General features: G+C 50.5%; 2 protein-coding genes across 4 annotated transcripts in view; both read right to left on the minus strand.

The window, feature by feature from the left end:
* LOC127045845 (zinc finger protein OZF-like) overlaps nt 1-18294 on the minus strand; it is a 265245-nt gene that overhangs the window by 103664 nt on the left and 143287 nt on the right. The window lies entirely within an intron of this gene.
* Nucleotides 7463-15778, minus strand: LOC127046000 (oocyte zinc finger protein XlCOF6-like). The gene is made up of 3 exons (XM_050942901.1): nt 15703-15778; nt 12637-12738; nt 7463-10741 (listed from the first exon to the last, which is right to left on the minus strand). Exons 1-3 carry the CDS (start codon nt 15776-15778, stop codon nt 8751-8753), a joined length of 2169 nt encoding a protein of 722 aa, XP_050798858.1. The 3' UTR covers nt 7463-8750.

Raw genomic sequence — 18294 nt, forward strand, 5'->3', positions numbered from 1 at the left:
TCTGTCAGAAGACAGGACACTGGGCTAGATGGACCATTGGTCTGACCAGTATGGTGGTTCTTATGTACAGTAAAAATTATAGTAGATTTTTGCCTTTGAGAAGGAGTTAATGTTCGATAGTATGCTGCCCTTAATGAATACTTGGGAAGCAGGTTCAACATGCATGCGGAAAATCACTAAGGGCTGGACTGAGAGGCAATATAAGAGTTGAGAACGGCACTCCCCATTGGTGGATGAAATGAAAATGAAGATGTTTTGACACCAGGCCAGGAAATCTGTCAGACTGGAAATCACATGAGCCAACAGAATACATTTGTGCTAGAAAAAGAAAAAAATTGAATTAAAAATTCCAATAGAAAAATCACAGTAAAATATAGGAAGTGCAATACTAGAAACACAGGTGTCATTGCTAAAACTACTAGCAACTAGTTACTTATAAATATTTTCAATGATTATTTGCTATTAAGCTATAACTTAAATAGCACAATGATACCCATCTGCACAATGGTGACAAAGGTGAATGATGGAAGTGCTACGAGTAATAAGAATAGTAAAAACATTTTTTAAGAAGTAAATTAGAAGGAGCAAAGCTATATTTAAAATTCATTACAAGAAAGTGCAATTCAGGAAATCAGCAGCAGATAAGACACATTTGAGAACTGCTAGGAGATGTTATGCAGACATATACTTTGTCCTTGGTCCTGCGATGACTGCAGGGCCTGGACTAGATGACCTCTCATAGTCCCTTCCAGTCCTATGATTCTATATAAACTGATAAGGGATTCAATACTCAAAATATATGACACACTTTTTTGGAGGGTAGGGGAAGGGGGAGGGTGCATGTAAACTGTGCAGTCAGTTTCTGCCCCCTGCTCATCCCCCCCACTGATTTGCCCCTTTGAACAGGGCCGGCTCTAGGTATTTTGCCACCCCAAGCACAGCAGGCAGGCTGTCTTCGGCAGCTTGCCTGTGGGAGGTCCCCGGTCCCGCGGATTTGGTGGCCCGCCTGCGGGAGGTCCGCTGAAGCTACGGGACCAGCGGACCCTCCGCAGGCATGCCACCGAAGTCAGCCTGCCTGCCGCCCTCGCAACAACTGGCAGAGCACCCCTTGTGGCTTGCCGCCCCAGGCACGGGCTTGGCGTGCTGGTGCCTGGAGCCACCCCTGCCTTTGAAACCCTGTGAATGGCAGGCAGCAGATTTTAACCTCAAGTAAGGGCACAGGGAGGGCAGTACCTTCAGCAGATATTACTGAGCATGCTCAAACTATTTCCACATGCTCAGTACAAGGCAAGCAGCAAATTCTGCCAGGCAGCAGGTTTTGACATTACACCAGCTGGCAGCCGCTGCCCTCTGGCCCTCCTGCTCTGAAGGCAGCCCCCCACCCCCACCCCGCACCAGCAGCAGCAGCAGCACAGAGGTAAACACAGGCGATGGGGGGGGGGTGGAGAGCAGCCCATGACCCACCAGGGCATGCTGCCAAGGGCAGGGGGAGGCTCTGGGGCTCCCCACAGCAGCCCAGACTGACCTGCTCCAGCCCATGCTCCTGGGCCCTGCCCCCCTGCAGCCAGCTCCCCCTTGCCCAGGCAGAGCTTACGGACTGCAAGTGGTCGAAAGGCGGTGGAAGCTGAGGAGCAGCTGCAGCCCTGAGCAGCAAGAGGAGATGGGAGTGTCACAGCCACCTGCACCATAGAATTGTAGGACTGGAAGGGACCTTGAGAGGTCTCTAGTCCAGTCCTCTGCACTCACGGCAGGACCAAGCACTATCTATCACATCCCCAACAGGTGTTTGTCTAACCTGCTCTTAAAAATCTCCAGTGATGGAGATTCCACAACCTCCCTAGGCAATTTATTCCAGTTCTTAACCACCCTGATAGGAAGTTTTTCCTAATGTCCAAGCTAAACTGCCTTGGCTGCAATTTAAGCCCATTGCTTCTTGGCCTGTCCTCAGAGGTTAAGGAGAACCATTTGTCTCCCTCCTTCTTGTTATAACCTTTTATGTACTTGAAAACTGTTAGGTTCCCCCTCAGTCTTCTCCCAAACTAAACTAACCCAATTTTTTCAATCTTCCCTCATAGCTCATGTTTTCTAGACCTTTAATCATTTTTGTTGCTCCTCTCTGGATTCTCCCGTTTGTCCACATTTTCCACGTAAAGTGGCGCCCAGAACTGGACACAATACTTCAGGTGAGGCCTAATCAGAGCCGAGTAGAATGGAAAAATTACTTCTTGTGTCTTGCTTACGACACTCCTGCTAATCCATCCCAGAAGGATGTTTGCTTTTTTTGTAAGTGTAACGCCGTTGACTCATATGTAGCTGGTGATCCACTATGATCCCAGATCCTTTTCTGCAGGACTCCTTCCCAGGCAGTCATTTCCCACTTTGTATGTGTGCAACTGACGGTTCCTTCCTAAGGGGAGCACTTTGCATTTGTCCTTATTGAATTTCATCCTATTTACCTCAGACCATTTTGTCTAGATCATTTTGAATTTTAATCCTATCCTCCAAAGCACTTGCAACCCCTCCCAGCTTGGTATCGTCCGCACACTTTATAAGTGCACTCTCTGCCATTATCTAAATCATTACTGAAGCTATTGAACAGAACCGGACCCAGAACTGATCCCCGCAGGACCCCACTCGTTATGCCTTTCCAGCATGACCGTGAACCACTGATAACTACTCTCTGGGAACATTTTCCAACCAGCTTTGCACTCACCTTATTGTAGCTTCACCTAGGTTGAACTCCATTATCCTTACTGTGCTGTTTCCCCTCCTACAGTCAAGCTGTTTTCTCCCTGTATACAAGTTCCCTGTATTCTTCATACTGCAGAAAAACGTTGACTCCAACTGTGACACTGGCAGACCGGGTGCCAGCTCATGCCAAGGCCCCTAGGCCCCAGCTGAACACAAACCATGCATAGCTGGAAACCAGTCTGGCTCCCCTGTGTGTGAATGTTGTTCAAATAGATGTTAAGCTTCTAAGAATGTTTTTAGTGTTTAGACTTTATGAAATGCTTGTAGGCTGCTGCATGTATTGATCTCATTGCTCAGTAGCCCATTGTACAGTGCTTGTGTTTGCATTGTAAACCTCTGTCTCTGTAAGTCAGCACACAGGAAAGCAGCATTACTGGTCAGCTGCAGGGTTCTACAGATGGTGCTCGGTCCTGCCCACCAAGGAGGCCCATTGAAACCAAACGAGCCATCGTGTGAATGAGTCCATCAGCTCAGACTCTGGGGAGAAGGGGATAAAAAGCCCCAACAAGAAGAATTTGGGGTCCCCCTGCTGCTTGAGGTTTGGGAGGGCACACATTTCTAAGCATGAGGAAGGGTGCCCTGACTGGAGTGCCTAGGTTAGCCCTAAAAGATGTACAGCACTGCCATATTACAGCAGCTCTATCACCTTTTGTAACTCATTTGTGTGGGTATGTTTACCTGCTTTAACCATGTAAATAATGCTCATTTCTTTTCCTTACTTAATAAATCTGTAGATCATTTACTCTAGGATTGTCTTTGGTGTGAGATCTAAAGTGCAATTGACCTGGGGTAAGTAACTGGTCCTTTGGGACTAGGAACGACCTGAATATCATTGTGATTTTGGGTGTAAGTGATCATCTATCGCACAGGCAAGCTTGCCTGGGTGGCCAGACAGACCAGAGTACCCCACGGGATGGTCTGTGACTCTATAGTAAGACGGTTACAGTGCCTGAGGAATTTATACTTGGTTGGTGAAATCTCAGTATAGAACTCACAGCCAATCTGGAGTTTGTGCCCTGGTTTTTAACAGTCTGCCCTGAGGTTGGTACTCGTGCCCTTCCAGACAGCTCAACGGGGGGCAGATACCCTGTATTCGACATACACCAGGAAAAGACTGAAACCCACTTTCAGTGAAAAACAAAGCAAAACTAGTATCAGCAAGACCTACAGCAGACGAGTTACAAGCTGCCTTCAACCTAAACTTTGAGGTGCCCAGATACTCATGGACTTGAACGGGACAGATGGCAAAAAGCTCCAGAAATTCCGCTAACATATTCAGTGTTATGTGATCTGTACCATCAGTTACAGAGAAGGCCATGTTTGGTGCCTACCAGAGCACTACTGGTACCAGAGGCACACTGCCCCCTCTCCTTAGTGATGCGCCTCTGTGCGGAGCCCTGGCACCACCCTGCTGCCCACCCCACAGCACCATGAGCATGAGATGGGGGTCAGGAGCAGCTCAACTTCCTTGTAGGTCAGAGGCGAATGGGAGGCAGCAGACACTGGCTGGTATTCTGCCGCTTGTAAATGACAGCGCCCCCCAAAAAGGTTGGGAGACGTTGCTGTAAGTTCATCAGGGCCTGCCTGGTTGAGCATTTTTACCCATCCTGTTGCAAATGTTCTCTCATCACTAGCCCGAGTCTTCAGCCTTGCACAGCAGCACCTGCTGCGTATGTTCAATCCCCTGAAACTCCACTGGCCTGACAAGGTATGATACAAATGTTGCCAAAGTATAAGGAATAAAAGAAAAAAGGACAGGGCCCTCACCTGTCGCTCAGGGGAGGGTACCACACACCCAGGATAGGGTTACAGATTGTTTGATCCCATGTCCATGTGATTCTCACCAGGAACTGGACTACACGGGTATTATACCACTACAGTTCTGCCCGTCAACTTCGCCATGTAGACAAGCCCTCACTCTGCACCCCTTCTCGGAGTGATTTGTGATGAACCTGGGAAATCAGCATCTTGGCTGTGCAAGGACAGAGAAAAGCCGGGTGGGGTGGAAAATGGAAACATTTACCAGGGAGCTGAAAATTTTGTTTTCGAAGTACTTGTGTAGCTGCCAAATCTCTTGGATGAAGCAGGAGTGTGAAAAACCATTGCCGGGGGAAAAGTGCTCCTTTATTTTATTGTTAATTGCTAAGTTCTAGCTCCAGCATCTGGCTCTTTAGACAAAGTAGAAAATAGAACGGGGCTTTCCCATTCCCAAGCGCTTTTTTCCGAACATTTCAAAATGCTTCATTACTATTACATCTCACAACCCTGCTTTCAAGGAGCTGAGTTTTACTCTGTCTGCAGTTGGGGACAGTGAAGCACAAAGAGATTAAGCAGCTGGCTGGGGTCATGCACACAAATACCTGGGGTGTCCTGACCCCATGCCAATGCTTTAGATACAAGTCCCTCCTTCCTTCCTTGTGGAGAGAAAAATGGAGTCCAAAATGTCCTGGCTGGACTGACCCTGCCAGCAAAGACTTGACAGCAAAGCACTGAGGGCTGTGGCAGATATCCCGGGGAAGGAGTTCCCGCAGTGAGGTGCCTGGTCAGAAAAGACCCTACCCGTAGCCCTTCTCGGGGAAAGTCAGCCAGACAGCACATACCACCCTGTGGAGTTCAACGGCCTTAGAGAGACAGAGGGGAATAGTCACTGGGTTGTTATAGTGGTTGGCTGTGGTGGTTACAGCAGCATCTTTCCCAGCCAGGTCCCGCACAGCAACTCCCTAGAGCGTCACCGTCATTTTGACCAGAGCTGTAGCCCCCACTGGAAGCCCTCCTGGGCCCTGTTTACTGATGGACTCAGACCTATGAGCTGCAGTTTCCCCTGCATCTTTAGTAGGTCCAAGTCCTGGTTCATTTAGGGGAGGGTCACTTTGCCCACAGGTTTGTGCTTTTTGTCCCATGCCCCAGTATCCCTGTAAAACCATATTTACCAAAAATAAGTCTCTGACTCGTCAGTCCCCTACTCGGACCCCTAGACACACTGTCCCCAAGAGTACAGTGACTCGTTGTGCTGCCACCAATGCAGTGTGGGGGGGGGAGGCTGAGGTAAGGTGGCAAATGAGAGTTAACACAGCTGAGCGCTAACAGAACCCAGCTCTTTTTCTCTGCCACTGGGTAAAAATGCAGGCAGGGGGCAGAGGAAACAGAACACGAATCAGCAAAATTGATTCCATGAAGCAGCAGCAGGTGTTTCCATGTTACACACCTGCTGTTGCTTTAATGCCGAGCCTCCAGCAGAACAGACACAAGCTAGATCCAGCAACCCTCTGATTCAGAGCTCTCCCTCCCCCCCCACCCGCCCACCCCAGAAAGGCCATGGGGAGAGCAGGCAGCTGAGGGTTACTCTATGAGTCCCTCCCTTTCATTTCGGTACAGTGTCAGCACATTCTGACAGAACAGGGATACCGCCCAAAGGGTCCAAGCCACCCCAGCTAAACGGATTGCTCTCCCGTCACACCGCTAACTTCCTTATGGGACAACGAGCTGCAGCCAAGCTCAAGTGCTAGATAACCCTCCCTGTGTCCGAGCGATCAGGAAATAGGTCACCAGGACAGTACCTGATCTCCCCAAGCCCCCAAGGGAGTCAGCGTCAGAACTCAGGAGCTCACAGCTCCTAGGCTGCGGCTCACAACATACCTGCCTCTGTGGCTACACTTCGTGAGCTGTTCGCTATGCGGCTATGTCTACACTCCGTGCGAGGGCACGAGGCTCCTGCTTGTGCACGCATGCTTGCACCAAGCTAGCACAAGTATCACTAGCAGTTTCGCGGCAGCAGCACGGGTAGTGGAGGCACAGCTGAGCCATGCAGAACACAGACCCGCTGCTTTCAGGCGTGTTTGTACTCAGCCCAGCTCAGTCGTGCCTCCACTGCTGCCACAGCCACACTGCTAGTGATACTTGTGCTCGCTCACTGAGTGCCAGCGTACGTGTGTGCACGCCAGGGCCGCTGGCTGAAGTGGGATTTGAGAGGTGCACAGGCTATCTGCCTGGGCTGAATTTTCTCCACAATGCTCTCACCATTAGACCTCTGGACAAAATTCAGCCACAACTCCTGTTGAGGGCAATCTATTTATTGGCCCTCTCTTGCACAGCGCCCATGGAAACCAGAGAGCCTCCAATGCCTGCTCTCTCCTCTGCCCACCTCCCCTGCTGGTGGGCAGAGCTGACCTCTCATTTGGATTTCTTTTCCAGAAGATGCACAAGATGCTGGGTGCTGAGCCCCTCCCAGGCGGTGCTGCATGCTCTCCCTGGCATCAGCGGGTGGGCAGAACGTTCCATGCCATGAGCAGCCCAGCCCCACATCTCTAGATGGCTCTTCCTCATGTGGCTAATACCTGCCTCCCAGCTTTATCCCATGAGCTCAGCATCACAAGCGGGGCTCTTGTAACTGGCCTGCAGGAACCTGCTTCACGAGGCTCTCTCTGCACCAGCTGGAGCAAGGAGCTTTCTTCAGCCCTTCTGGGGTTACTGGGTGTGTTCCTACTTGACCTTTTAGGTTGCTCCATGATGGGCACAATGAAAGAAACAAAACCCATCTGTACCCCCCGTCAGGTCTTTTCTCCAGCTAAACTTTGGTACGTTTCTAATAGAACTGCCTTGAAACAAAGCACATGGGATATCCTGCACCCAAGGCTGGACGACTGGTTGGCCTGTCTGTGACACCCCAGCCAGCTCGTTTCTTTAAGTAGCGAAATACACACAAAACACTGGCAATGCTTCCTCTCCTGTTTATAGTATGAGACCAAGGGCCAAATCAATCACTGGTGTATTGCCACTGAAGGCAGGAGATTTACATCAGGGATGCCTTTGGCCTATGGATTTGAGGAGGACTCATTGCAGGGTGATTACTTGGAGCGTTGTCAAACGGCAAATCCACTCACGTCCTTCCTCTGGACACCCCTTTGAAGGACAGCCTGATCCTCAGGTGGTGTAAACTGGGATAGCGCCTTTGAAGTCACTGTTGCTATACCAGTTCACACCAGCTGAGGATCTGGCCTTAACGGGGCATCCCCTTGAACAGTAGGTGGGTTGGGTTTGGTTTTCATTTCCAGCTGTCGTCTTCGAGTCCTGGTTTCTCGCTTCACTGGTCTGCTGTGGATGATAACTTGATTTTGCAGCTGAACATGAGAGACATATTAAGCCACCTCAACCACTCCTAGGGTGACCAGATGAGAGGGAGAAAATATCAGGACATGTGTGGGGAAGGGGATCCGCCGGCAGAGCAAAAAAAAAAAGATAATAAGCCGAGTGCTGCCGGTGGAGCAAAAAACTATTGGGACAAATTGTGTCCCGACCAAAGATAGGTCAGGACGTGGGACAAACACCTAAATATCGGGACATCTGGTCACCCTAACCACTCCTCCCCTTTGCCATGGCAACACCGCTCCCCCAGGCTTTGCTCAATCTTCTTTTAAAAGGTCCCAGCTTTGGGGCTTCCACCACTTCCTCTGGGAGACCATGTCACAGACGAGTAGGTCTCCCTTTCGGAGACTGTTATTCAGCCCACATTTACCATTGCTCCGTTTCAGCCAGCTAGTCCACTGATTCCCCTTTTGCCACGCTAGACATCTTGTCTCCTTCCTTTGGTTATTACTCTGCTCAGCGATCTCCAGTCATACACCCGATCGCTCCATTGATTTGGCCTCTCTCCTGCGTGGGCTCCCTTGTGCTGAACGGTTCCTTGCTTGTTTCTGAAACTCACTCTCACAGCCTTCCCTGGCTGACCAGAAGTTCATACACCTGAAAGATTCCTGCCATTCTTAAGTCCATAAGGCGGCCCACTTTGCTGAAGAGTTTTCCCCCAGATATGTGTTTCTACATCTCCCCATATTTAAAAGGGGTAGATGGTTACCCTGGATTTCTTGTGGCTCGTTAGATGTTCACAACAATTGGGAGCATCTCCAATATCTTTTGTTGATCTTCACTCACCCAAGAGATTTTCCTGGATTCAGTTCCCAATGCTTGAGATGTTCATCTGCCATCTCCTTCCAGATAGGCCATTACCCCGGTGCCTCATTGCCAGGAAAAGGAAAGTCATCGACAATGACCACCCGGAATGGGAGCTCCCCACTCAGCTCCTCCCTGTACAGGTGGCTTTCCAGGGGACACTGCAGACGTTCACCCTGGGGGAAGACGGGTGCGTATCCCCCATCCACATGTGCTCTGTCCCCGTGCTGGGTTCGCTGGTGCTTGAGGAGATGATGCTTCTGACTGAAGGCCTTTCCGCACTGGGTGCACTGGTAAGGTCTCTCTCCCGTGTGAGTCTTATAGTGGCGTTTCAAGTTCTTGCCCTTCTGGAAGCTCTTCCCGCACTCGCTGCAGGTGTAAAGCCGGACCCCTGTGTGCTTGTGCTGATGCATCCTGAGGAGCTTAAGAGTCCTGACGGCGTCTCCACAAAGGCTGCAGCTGTAGGGCTTCTCGCCAGTGTGCGTCCTCTGGTGCGTCACCAGAGTCTGCTTGTGCCGAAAGCTCTTGCCGCAGTCGCAGCAGATGAAGAGGCTCTCCCCGGTGTGAGTCTGCTGGTGAACTTTCAGCACCCGGTGTGTCCGGAAGCTCTTCCCGCACTCGCTGCACAGGTAGGGCCGCTCGCCCGTGTGGATTCTCCAGTGGATCTTCAGGCACTCGCCGGTGCTGAAGCTCTTCCCGCACTCGCTGCACAGGTAGGGCCGCTCGCCCGTGTGGGTTCTCTGGTGCGTCACCAGGTGCTGCTTCTGGATGAAGCTTTTCCCGCACTCGGTGCAGAGGAATGGGCGCTCCCCTGTGTGCGTGTGAAAATGGCGCTTCAGGTTCTCGCTCTTGCGGAAGCTCTTCCCACACTCGCTGCAGGTGTGCTCGGAGGCCGTCTGCGCAGCGTGACTCTGCCGATGCTGTCGGAGCTGCTTGTGCACCGCGAAGCCTTCGCCACAGTCGTCACACGTGTAGGCGCTCCCCCCGGCATGAGTTCTCGCGTGCCTCACGAGCGATTGTCTGTGGCTGAAGCTCTTCCCGCAAGCCTCACACACATGGAGCCTCTTTCCCGTGTGGGTTTGCTGGTGAACGCCGAGATCTCTGCGTATCCGGAAGCTCTTCCCACACTCGCTGCACAGGTAGGGCTGCTCGCCCGTGTGGGTCCTCTGGTGCTTCACCAGGTGCTGCTTCTGGGTGAAGCTCTTCTCGCACGCCGTGCATGCGAAGGGTCGCTCCCCTGTGTGGATCCGATTGTGCCTCTTCAGGTGCTCACTCTTCCAGAAGTTTTTCCCACACTCGTCGCACGTATGGGGCCGCTCCCTCATGTGGATCTGCTGGTGCAATTTGAGATGCACGGGCATGCAAAAGCTTTCCCCGCAGCCAGGGCTTCTGTAAGGTTTCTCTCCAGTGTGGATTCTCTGGTGGACCCTAAGAGTTTGCTTACAGCTGAAACTTCTCCCACAGTCGTTACACACATGCAGCTTCTCCCCAGCGTGAGTTCGCTGGTGAACCTGAAGAACCCTGTGTGTCTGGAAGCCTTCCCCACTCTCGCGGCAATGAAACACCCTCTCCCCCAGGTGCGTGCTCTGGTGTGTTTTAAAGTGGGCTGATGTGCTGAAGCTCCTCCCGCACTGGGGGCAGTTATACGGCGCCACCCCTGAATGGGTTCTCTGATGCGTTACCAGATGGTGCTTTTGGCGAAAGCTCTTTCCACACTCCGGGCAGGGGTAGGGTCTCTCCCCGCTGTGCGTCCGAAAGTGGCGTTTCAGATTCCCACGCTTCTGGAAGCTTTTCCCACATTCGCTACATTGGTGAGGTTTCTCATCTGGGCTGAGCTGCTGTGGATTTGTGGTTTCAACATGCTTTCCTTTCAGGTGGGCTTGAGCTAGTTTGTTTCTTCTCCCCACAGCACGGCTGCCCTGGATGGAAAAAAGCAAATTATATTCCTTTTCTGGGTCTCTGAATGGTGTCTCGAGTTGTCCCAGGTTCTCAGCAGTTTCCTTATCATCCTCATCCTCCTTAATTAGGAGCCTGAAATCAGCTGCTGGAATTAAAAAGAAAAAAAACATTCTGGGCATCCACATATGTTGGTTGCAAAAACCAAATCTGTTACCAACTAACACTTGCTTCCAAGACATTTCAGCCCTTGTCACGCAGGTCTGCTACAGCTGCGGCAGCAAGCGTGAGCCTGACCTAATTACGGGTCTGATTCTGCCACTCTTGCATTAAGCACACCCATTGAAATCAGTGGGACTATCTTTGGAGTAAGGGGAGACAGGGGTGACAAAAATCTGGCTGGATGTTAGAACAGTTTTCCAAAAAGTGTGTGGTATTGAATTAAGCTGTAAGGTCAATGCAGCTGAGGGCTTCTCTGAAGCAGACTTCAGGAGCACACTTGCAGGAGTAAGTCCTGTTTAGACAACACAGGTTTCACAGCATGGACCCCTCGGGGTATGTCTACACTACTCGCCGGATCAGCAGGCAGCAATCGAGCCACCAGAGGTTGATTCATTGTGTCTAATCTAGATGCGCTAAATCGACCCCCAAGGGCTCCCCATTGACTCCACCACCACGAGAGGCGTAGGTGGAGTAGACGGGGGAGCAGCAGCAGTCGACAAACCGCCGTGAAGCCACCGTGGTAAGTTGATTTAAGTAAGTCGACTTTAGCGATGATATTCACATAGCTGAAGTTGCGTAACTTAGATCGATCCCCCTCCCAGTGTAGACCAAGCCTCAGAGTTTTCCTGGATACTCAGATATCAATCCATTCTGTGTTTGCTCTAAAAATCCTTGACTCTCCACTCCAGCTCCACACTCCATTGGATCTCGTCCTCCAGTTAATCTCCCCAAAACAAAAAGTCATTCTTTTCACTAGATAGTAAACTGCCCCATGGGTCCCTGGGATTGATAACAGCCTGGATCACTTTCCCAATACAGCCTGTCATAAACAGATAGCTAAGGGTTAATGTCTCTTTCACCTGTATAGGGTTAACAAACAGTGACCTGCAAACACCTGACCAGAGGACCAATCAGAAGACAAAATACTTTCAAATCTCGTGGAGGGAAGCCTTTGTTTGTGGGTTTTGGGTTTGGCTTTGTTCTCTCTGGGTCCTGGACGGGACTAGAGGTGCAACCAGGTTTCTGCCAATCTCCCTGCTACAGTCTCTTATCTATTCAGAATTGTAAGTAAGAAAAGGCGGTCATAGTCTTTTAATTTGTTTTTTTTTTATTTGCATATGTGTACTTGCTGGAAGTAGCTTAAATTGTGTTTCTGCTGGAGAAAGTTTCTTTCTATTGTTTATAATTGAAAGACCCCGTAACTTTTTACCATCTAAAGTGCAGAGATAAACCTTTTACTTTTTTCTTTCTTTCTTATTAAAAGTTTTGCTTTTAAGACCTGTTTAATTTTTTTTTCTCCTAGTTAAGGTTCAAGGGAATTGGTGGGGAGAATGGAAGGATACATTTTTTCTTTGTGTTAGATTCACGCAGCTTGAATCTGTACGGCCTCTGGGTGAGGGGGAAGGTAATACTCCTCTCGGTGTGGTGATTCAAGAAGTTGAATCAGGCGATCTCCTAGTGTTCCCAGGGCAGGAAGGAGCTGGGAGGAAGAGGGGAGGGGGAAGGGAATGGTTTATTCCCCTTTGTTGTGAGACTCAGGGAATCTGGGTCTTGGGGTCCCCTGGAAAGGTTTTGGGGGGACCAGAGGGTATCAGGCCCTAAAAATTCCTGATTGATGGCAGCCTATCAGATCTAAGCTGGTAATTAAGCTTAGGGGAATTCATGCTAGTACCCATATTTTGGACGCTAAGGTCCAGAATTGGGAATTATACTTGACATAGCCCAACACAAATACTCATCTCTGATTGCTCCTCTTGTCTCAGATGGTAGCAACCTGCTCATGGTTTCTGTGGCAGAGAAGCTAGGAAAGTTTCTACTCACTCTCAGGTAATTCTCTTTCTTCCAGATCCTGATGCTCCCGGAGCGATGGCTCTTCCTCCGGATTGTTCAGCAACACAAGAGCAGGTCTGGGAACTGGATATCCTGTTCACAAAGACAGGATTACACAACAGTCTGCAAGGTTCTCCTTCCACCCTGTGCTCAACCTCCCCATTCCCACCCCTGGAGCAAGAGGCTCTCAACAGCGCTAGCAATCCACACCCGCATCTGAGCAGCATCACTCACAGCAAGGCCAGGACTTGGCACTTCAATGTTCATTTGCAAAAACTCTGCACTTTTTATGTACGGGGAAAGCTGGGGGATCAGATATTCGCCTCAATCTCTGATCCCACCCAGGAACGTAAAAGCTCCTCCAACACGCAGTCGAACAATGAAAACTGCTCTTTACCTAGTGAAATCAGATGATCATAATTCTCCCTCATCACCTCCCGGTATAGCGCCTTCTGCCATTCTGTCAATTTCTCCCACTCCTCAAGGGTGAAATAGACAGTGATGTCCTCAAATGTCACTGGCACCTAAAATCCAGAGGGACATGCATCAGCAGTAGGTGCTGAGTGTCCTGAGACTCAGCCAGGCAGAGGGACATGTTTCTATGCTGTACAGCATGGTTTTATTCTGCTGTGGATGTTTCATAGACACAGTCTCGTTTTTGGACATGGGTAACTCCTAGGAATAGGAACTGTGTCTGGTACAGAGTCAGTGCTCACTAATTTATCCAGTGGTATCTGAGCACCTCAACAAAGAGATAAAAAGCTCTGAAGGAGCTTAGACATTGTAGTCTGAGCTTTACTGCTGCCGCTACATGGCTTCCTCATTGCTCCATCTCTACACACACAGGCCTCTCCTCCACTCCTCCTAGACATCTGGAACTCCACAATACATTGGCCAATCACTTGCTACAGGCCCCTTCTGACCAATCAGAACCTCCCGAGCAACGTCCAGTCAGTGACATAGCGCTTGCATGAGAGAAAAGTAAAGTCCTGATTGGTTGGAGGCACTTTACTATCCAGAGGTTTTGTCTTTTGAGTATATAGTTCTGCACCCTGCCTTTCTGTGCCCCAACTAGTGGGTTATTCCTTACAGTGTGTTCAATCCATCGCCTCTACAAACTGCACATATACAATCTCCACACCTAATAGGAGATTACGGCTTCTCGCGAAAACACATCTGCGTGGTCTATCTCACAGGGGGATGATCCAATGCAAGTCTTTCTAGGACTCCAGTGGGCTTTCAGCACAGCCCAACACTTTTGCATCTCTTCCATGCTCTTCACAGCTCTGAATGCAAATATTTTCTTGGAACATGCTGGGCTCATACTGACATTTATTTTTCGGCTTTTAACAGTTACATGAGGGAGGTCCCGTGTTTACGGCACCAACTTCCTTGCATTTTAGAGCATGAGCAGCCGGTTGCAGGCTATGAAGTGCTGTGGCCAATTTTCACATGGTGAATAAGCACCCCGACTTTCACAATAAGCCCCAAATCAAGCTAATCCCATTTCAAAACAAGGCCAAAATCAGCCAATCCCCAAGAACCCCCAATACTCTATGTGACTAGATCCCCCCAGAGTGCAGCCTGGGACTGTAGTGGGCCTGCTGTACACCCCTGACTCTCTCCCCCCTTGCCGCTGCAGCCTTGCCCTGCTTGCCAGGAGCGATCAAAAAAAGAGCAGCGGCAACAAGCTACAAGCAAAAAACTAGTCAACAAGCAACTCACAAGCCAATTTATATATGAGCACATTATATATGAGGAGAGATTAAAGAGGCTAGGCCACCTCAGCTTGGAAAAGAGGAGACTAAGGGGGGATATGACAGAGGTATATAAATCATGAGTGATGTGGAGAAAGTGGATAAGGAAAAGTTATTTACTTATCCCCATAATACAAGAACTAGGGGTCACCAAATGAAATTAATGGGCAGCAGGTTTAAAACAAATAAAAGGAAGTTCTTCACGCAGCGCACAGTCAACTTGTGGAACTCCTTGCCTGAGGAGGTTGTGAAGGCTGGACTATAACAGCGTTTAAAAGGGAACTGGATAAATTCATGGTGGCTAAGTCCACAAATGGCTATTAGCCAGGATGAGTAAAGAATGGTGTCCCCAGCCTCTGTTCATCAGAGGATGGAGATGGATGGCAGGAGAGAGATCACTTGATCATTGCCTGTTAGGTTCACTCCCTCTGGGGCACCTTGCATTGGCCACTGTCGGTAGACAGGATACTGGGCTGGATGGACCTTTGGTCTGACCTAGTCTGGCCGTTCTTATGTTCTTTTCATGTAATTAACCCCCAAACAAGCCCAAATTGCTGCATTTTTTCCACAGGTTTGGCATATCTGCCCCATCGGTTCCAGGAGATTAGAGAGACAAGGTGAGTGAGGTCAGATCTTTAACTGGCCCAGCTTCTGCTGGGGAGAGAGACAAGCTGCTCCAACAAGAGAGATTCCCTCACCCGCCTTGTCTCTCTGCCCAGACAGCAGACTGGGAAGGGCAGAAGGGTTGAGCGTGACACCTGCAGGGAGACAGGAGACAGGGTACATGTAAGGAGCACCCTGGTCGGGCTCTTTGCTCCAGTCTCGGCCCCATCCTACTGCACACGCCCCGTGCTGGGCAAGGCCTGGCTGGAGCCCAGTCCCGGCGCCAGGGCTTATCCCATGGAGTGCAGGTGCCCGGCGGCGTGGGGCGATCAGAGCCCGCGGGAACGGGGCCAGGGGACCCACCCCCTGCCCTGCCGCGGGGGGGGGGGCTCTGCCTGGCACCAGCTGATGGCAGCCCTGGGAATCCCCCCCCAGTTACAGCCCCACGGCCGGGGGCCGCCCCCCCAGCTCCCCTGAGCGCGAGGCGGGGGCAGCAGCGGGGCAGGTGTTCCCGGGAGCAGGGGAAGCTCCTCCCGCAGCCCCACAGGAGGCCTCCCGGGCCCTGCAAACTCCGCCCCGACTCCCGGTGTGCGGGGTCCCCGCGAGCGGCCCAGCCCCTTTCTCCAGGACCCTCCCTCGTCCTGCTGGGAGCCACCCCCAGGGCCCGCCCAGCACCCGCTGCTTCCCCGGCTCCTACCCGAGCACCGGCCCCGCCAGCCATGGCCCGGGCGCCGCTGCAGCCGAGCCCGCGCCCGAGTCCTGACCCTGCACATGGAAGCCGCGGGCTCTCCGCACGCTCCCGCTCCGCCGGGGCAGCGCCTCCTGCGGCGCTTTCCGACCCCCCAACGCCACGTGTGTAATTACCGGAGACCCCGCCCCCACGCGGCCACGTGCGAGCGGGCAGGAGCTTCAGGGCCCGGACCCGCGCCGCGGCTCTCAGCCCCGCTCGGTGGGGCGGGGGTCGCGGCCAGGCCACTCCTAAGGCGCCAGTAACAGCAGTTGGTTCTGGGTCCAAAAACCACCGACCCTGAAGCATGTTAGGGGTGGGGGCTGGTTCCTCCCATTAGCGACTTGCCCCAGCCCAGGGGGTGACTGGTGGAGAAGGTGAGCTGGGATTTGATAGCAGCCTTCAACTACCTGGAGGGGGTTCCCAAGAGGATGGATCTAGACTGTTCTCAGTGGTAGCAGCTGACAGAACAAGGAGTAATGGTCTCAAGTTGCAGTGGGGGAGGTCTAGGTTGGATATTAGGAAACCCTATTTCAGTAGGAGGGTGGTGAAGCACTGGAATGGGTTACCTAGGGAGGTGGTGGAATCTCCTTCCTTAGAGGTTTTTAAGGTCAGGCTTGACAAAGCCCTGGCTGGGATGATTTGGTTGGGAATTGGTCCTGCTTTGAGCAGGGGGTTGGCCTAGATCCCTCCTGAGGTCCCTTCCAACCCTGATATTCCATTATTCTATGCTCAGTACTTTCTTTCCAGCAGATGTGGTTTGGGGGTTGGTCAGAGGACGCGGTTTTCGTTGTGTAAGGTGATGATGCAAATCAGGAAGGGCAAAGAGCTTTTTCAGCCCTGACTTCAACATGGCACAGGGCTGGTGGGCCCCCAAGCCAAACTCTGGTACGTGTATAACAGCATGCGGTGCAGCTGTCTATATGCTGCTCAGCTCCAGGTGTAGTCACTCTGGATTCACAGCAGTGTAAAAGCAAGAGGAAAATTTCACCGGGTGTCTGGAATGATTTATCAATTCTCACTTCTTCAGGCTGCATCCCACCCTAAGAAAACTCCACTACAACCACTCGATGAGGTCCTCTTGGCAGTGGGCACAGGGGTACATAAGGGTGCAAGGATCCCCTGGGTCTGGTGTGTACGCAGTAGCCGGCCCATAAATGTCATGTAGGGTCTCCAATGAAAGCCTGTGTCACACTGATTATCATCATCATTTTAAGATGCATATATGGAAAATATGCTTAAAACTCTGTTTTCTAGGTTGGTGAGTTAAGGCAAGTCACTGACAGGTGATCCACAAACTCCTGTCAGGCAGGGGGTAATTGGTGCTCATCTCATTCTGGCTGGTCACTGTGATTAATTGAGCAAAAGTATTGGCCAAGCTTAAAATGAACAAAGGCATTGCCAGTGTTATGCCTCAAACTTCCGTTTGGCAGAGATGAAGGGGGCACGCTTGGCAGAGGTGAAGAGGGCATGCCTGGCAGAGGCAAAGGGCAACCTTTGCAGAAGTAAGCTAAGACCTGTGGTCAAAACGCACTGCAACCAGATAACACATTCTAGCCCCTATAAAAGAAGATAAGTTGTGCCACGGGGCACAGCTTGTCTAACTCACAATTAAAACAATTGGCTACAAGAAAATACATAAGTATAAATTATACAGTCAAAGCCACACAAGGAAATAAGCAAGCATAAATTATACAGCCAAGGTGGCAACACTAACCACAATAAAGATTTGGCTGACCCTAATTGGTCAATCTGTTTTAAAACATGGTGGACAGACCAGATAAAAAGTGTGAAGGCACAGGACTGTGTGTGTGTTTTGAACATAAGAGAAACCTGACCCACGCCCCCGAACCGAAGGGACATGCACTTCAGCGTCTGTACCTGGCTGTGCAGAAAACAGCTGACTGAAGGGTAACGTATTCTTGGGTGAATGCAGGCTAAGGTTATGGAGTGAAGAAGTCTGGTTGCTTGGACAGAATTGATCTCAAGTTGTATTGATATTATAGTGTTAAAATAGTAATAAATAGCTAATGAATAATAATTTTACATGTACTTGTGCTTGTCTTCAGTATAACTTGCCATTTATATTAATCCTTATTCCGTGCTGGTCTTTAATTTTGCTTTTCTTATTTTGTTCGTGTTGCTTTTATAGTCGAAAGTCACTAAAAACCTTTTTTGAGGCATAATCAGTTAATTTTTCACATAAAGGCACTACTCAACCTCATTCCATCTGTGCTGGGCAGTGGGAAGTAATGATCACCCAGGGCCCAGTTAGGGTCCTGATGAGAGACTCCCTCTTCCTTTATTTCTGCAGCCATGTGCAAATTAAGTATTGTCCAATTCACAATGGACTGAGCAAAATGCTAGTCACTAGACTGTGGAGGTTGCAGGACAAAACAAGAACACTTGGGCTTATCCTGTTTACAGTATATCTGGGGTGTAGATGAACCCCCAGTTCTCCTTCAATCTATGTGAACAAACCACCAGCAGGCTTGATCTTATGGGAAGGGGTTCGAGCAGAGGTGAAAGTAAGCCGGTCCAATACGGCATACCGGCAGGAGC

This window comes from Gopherus flavomarginatus, chromosome 2 (genome assembly GCF_025201925.1).
Source record: "Gopherus flavomarginatus isolate rGopFla2 chromosome 2, rGopFla2.mat.asm, whole genome shotgun sequence".
Taxonomy (NCBI): Eukaryota; Metazoa; Chordata; order Testudines; family Testudinidae; genus Gopherus; species Gopherus flavomarginatus.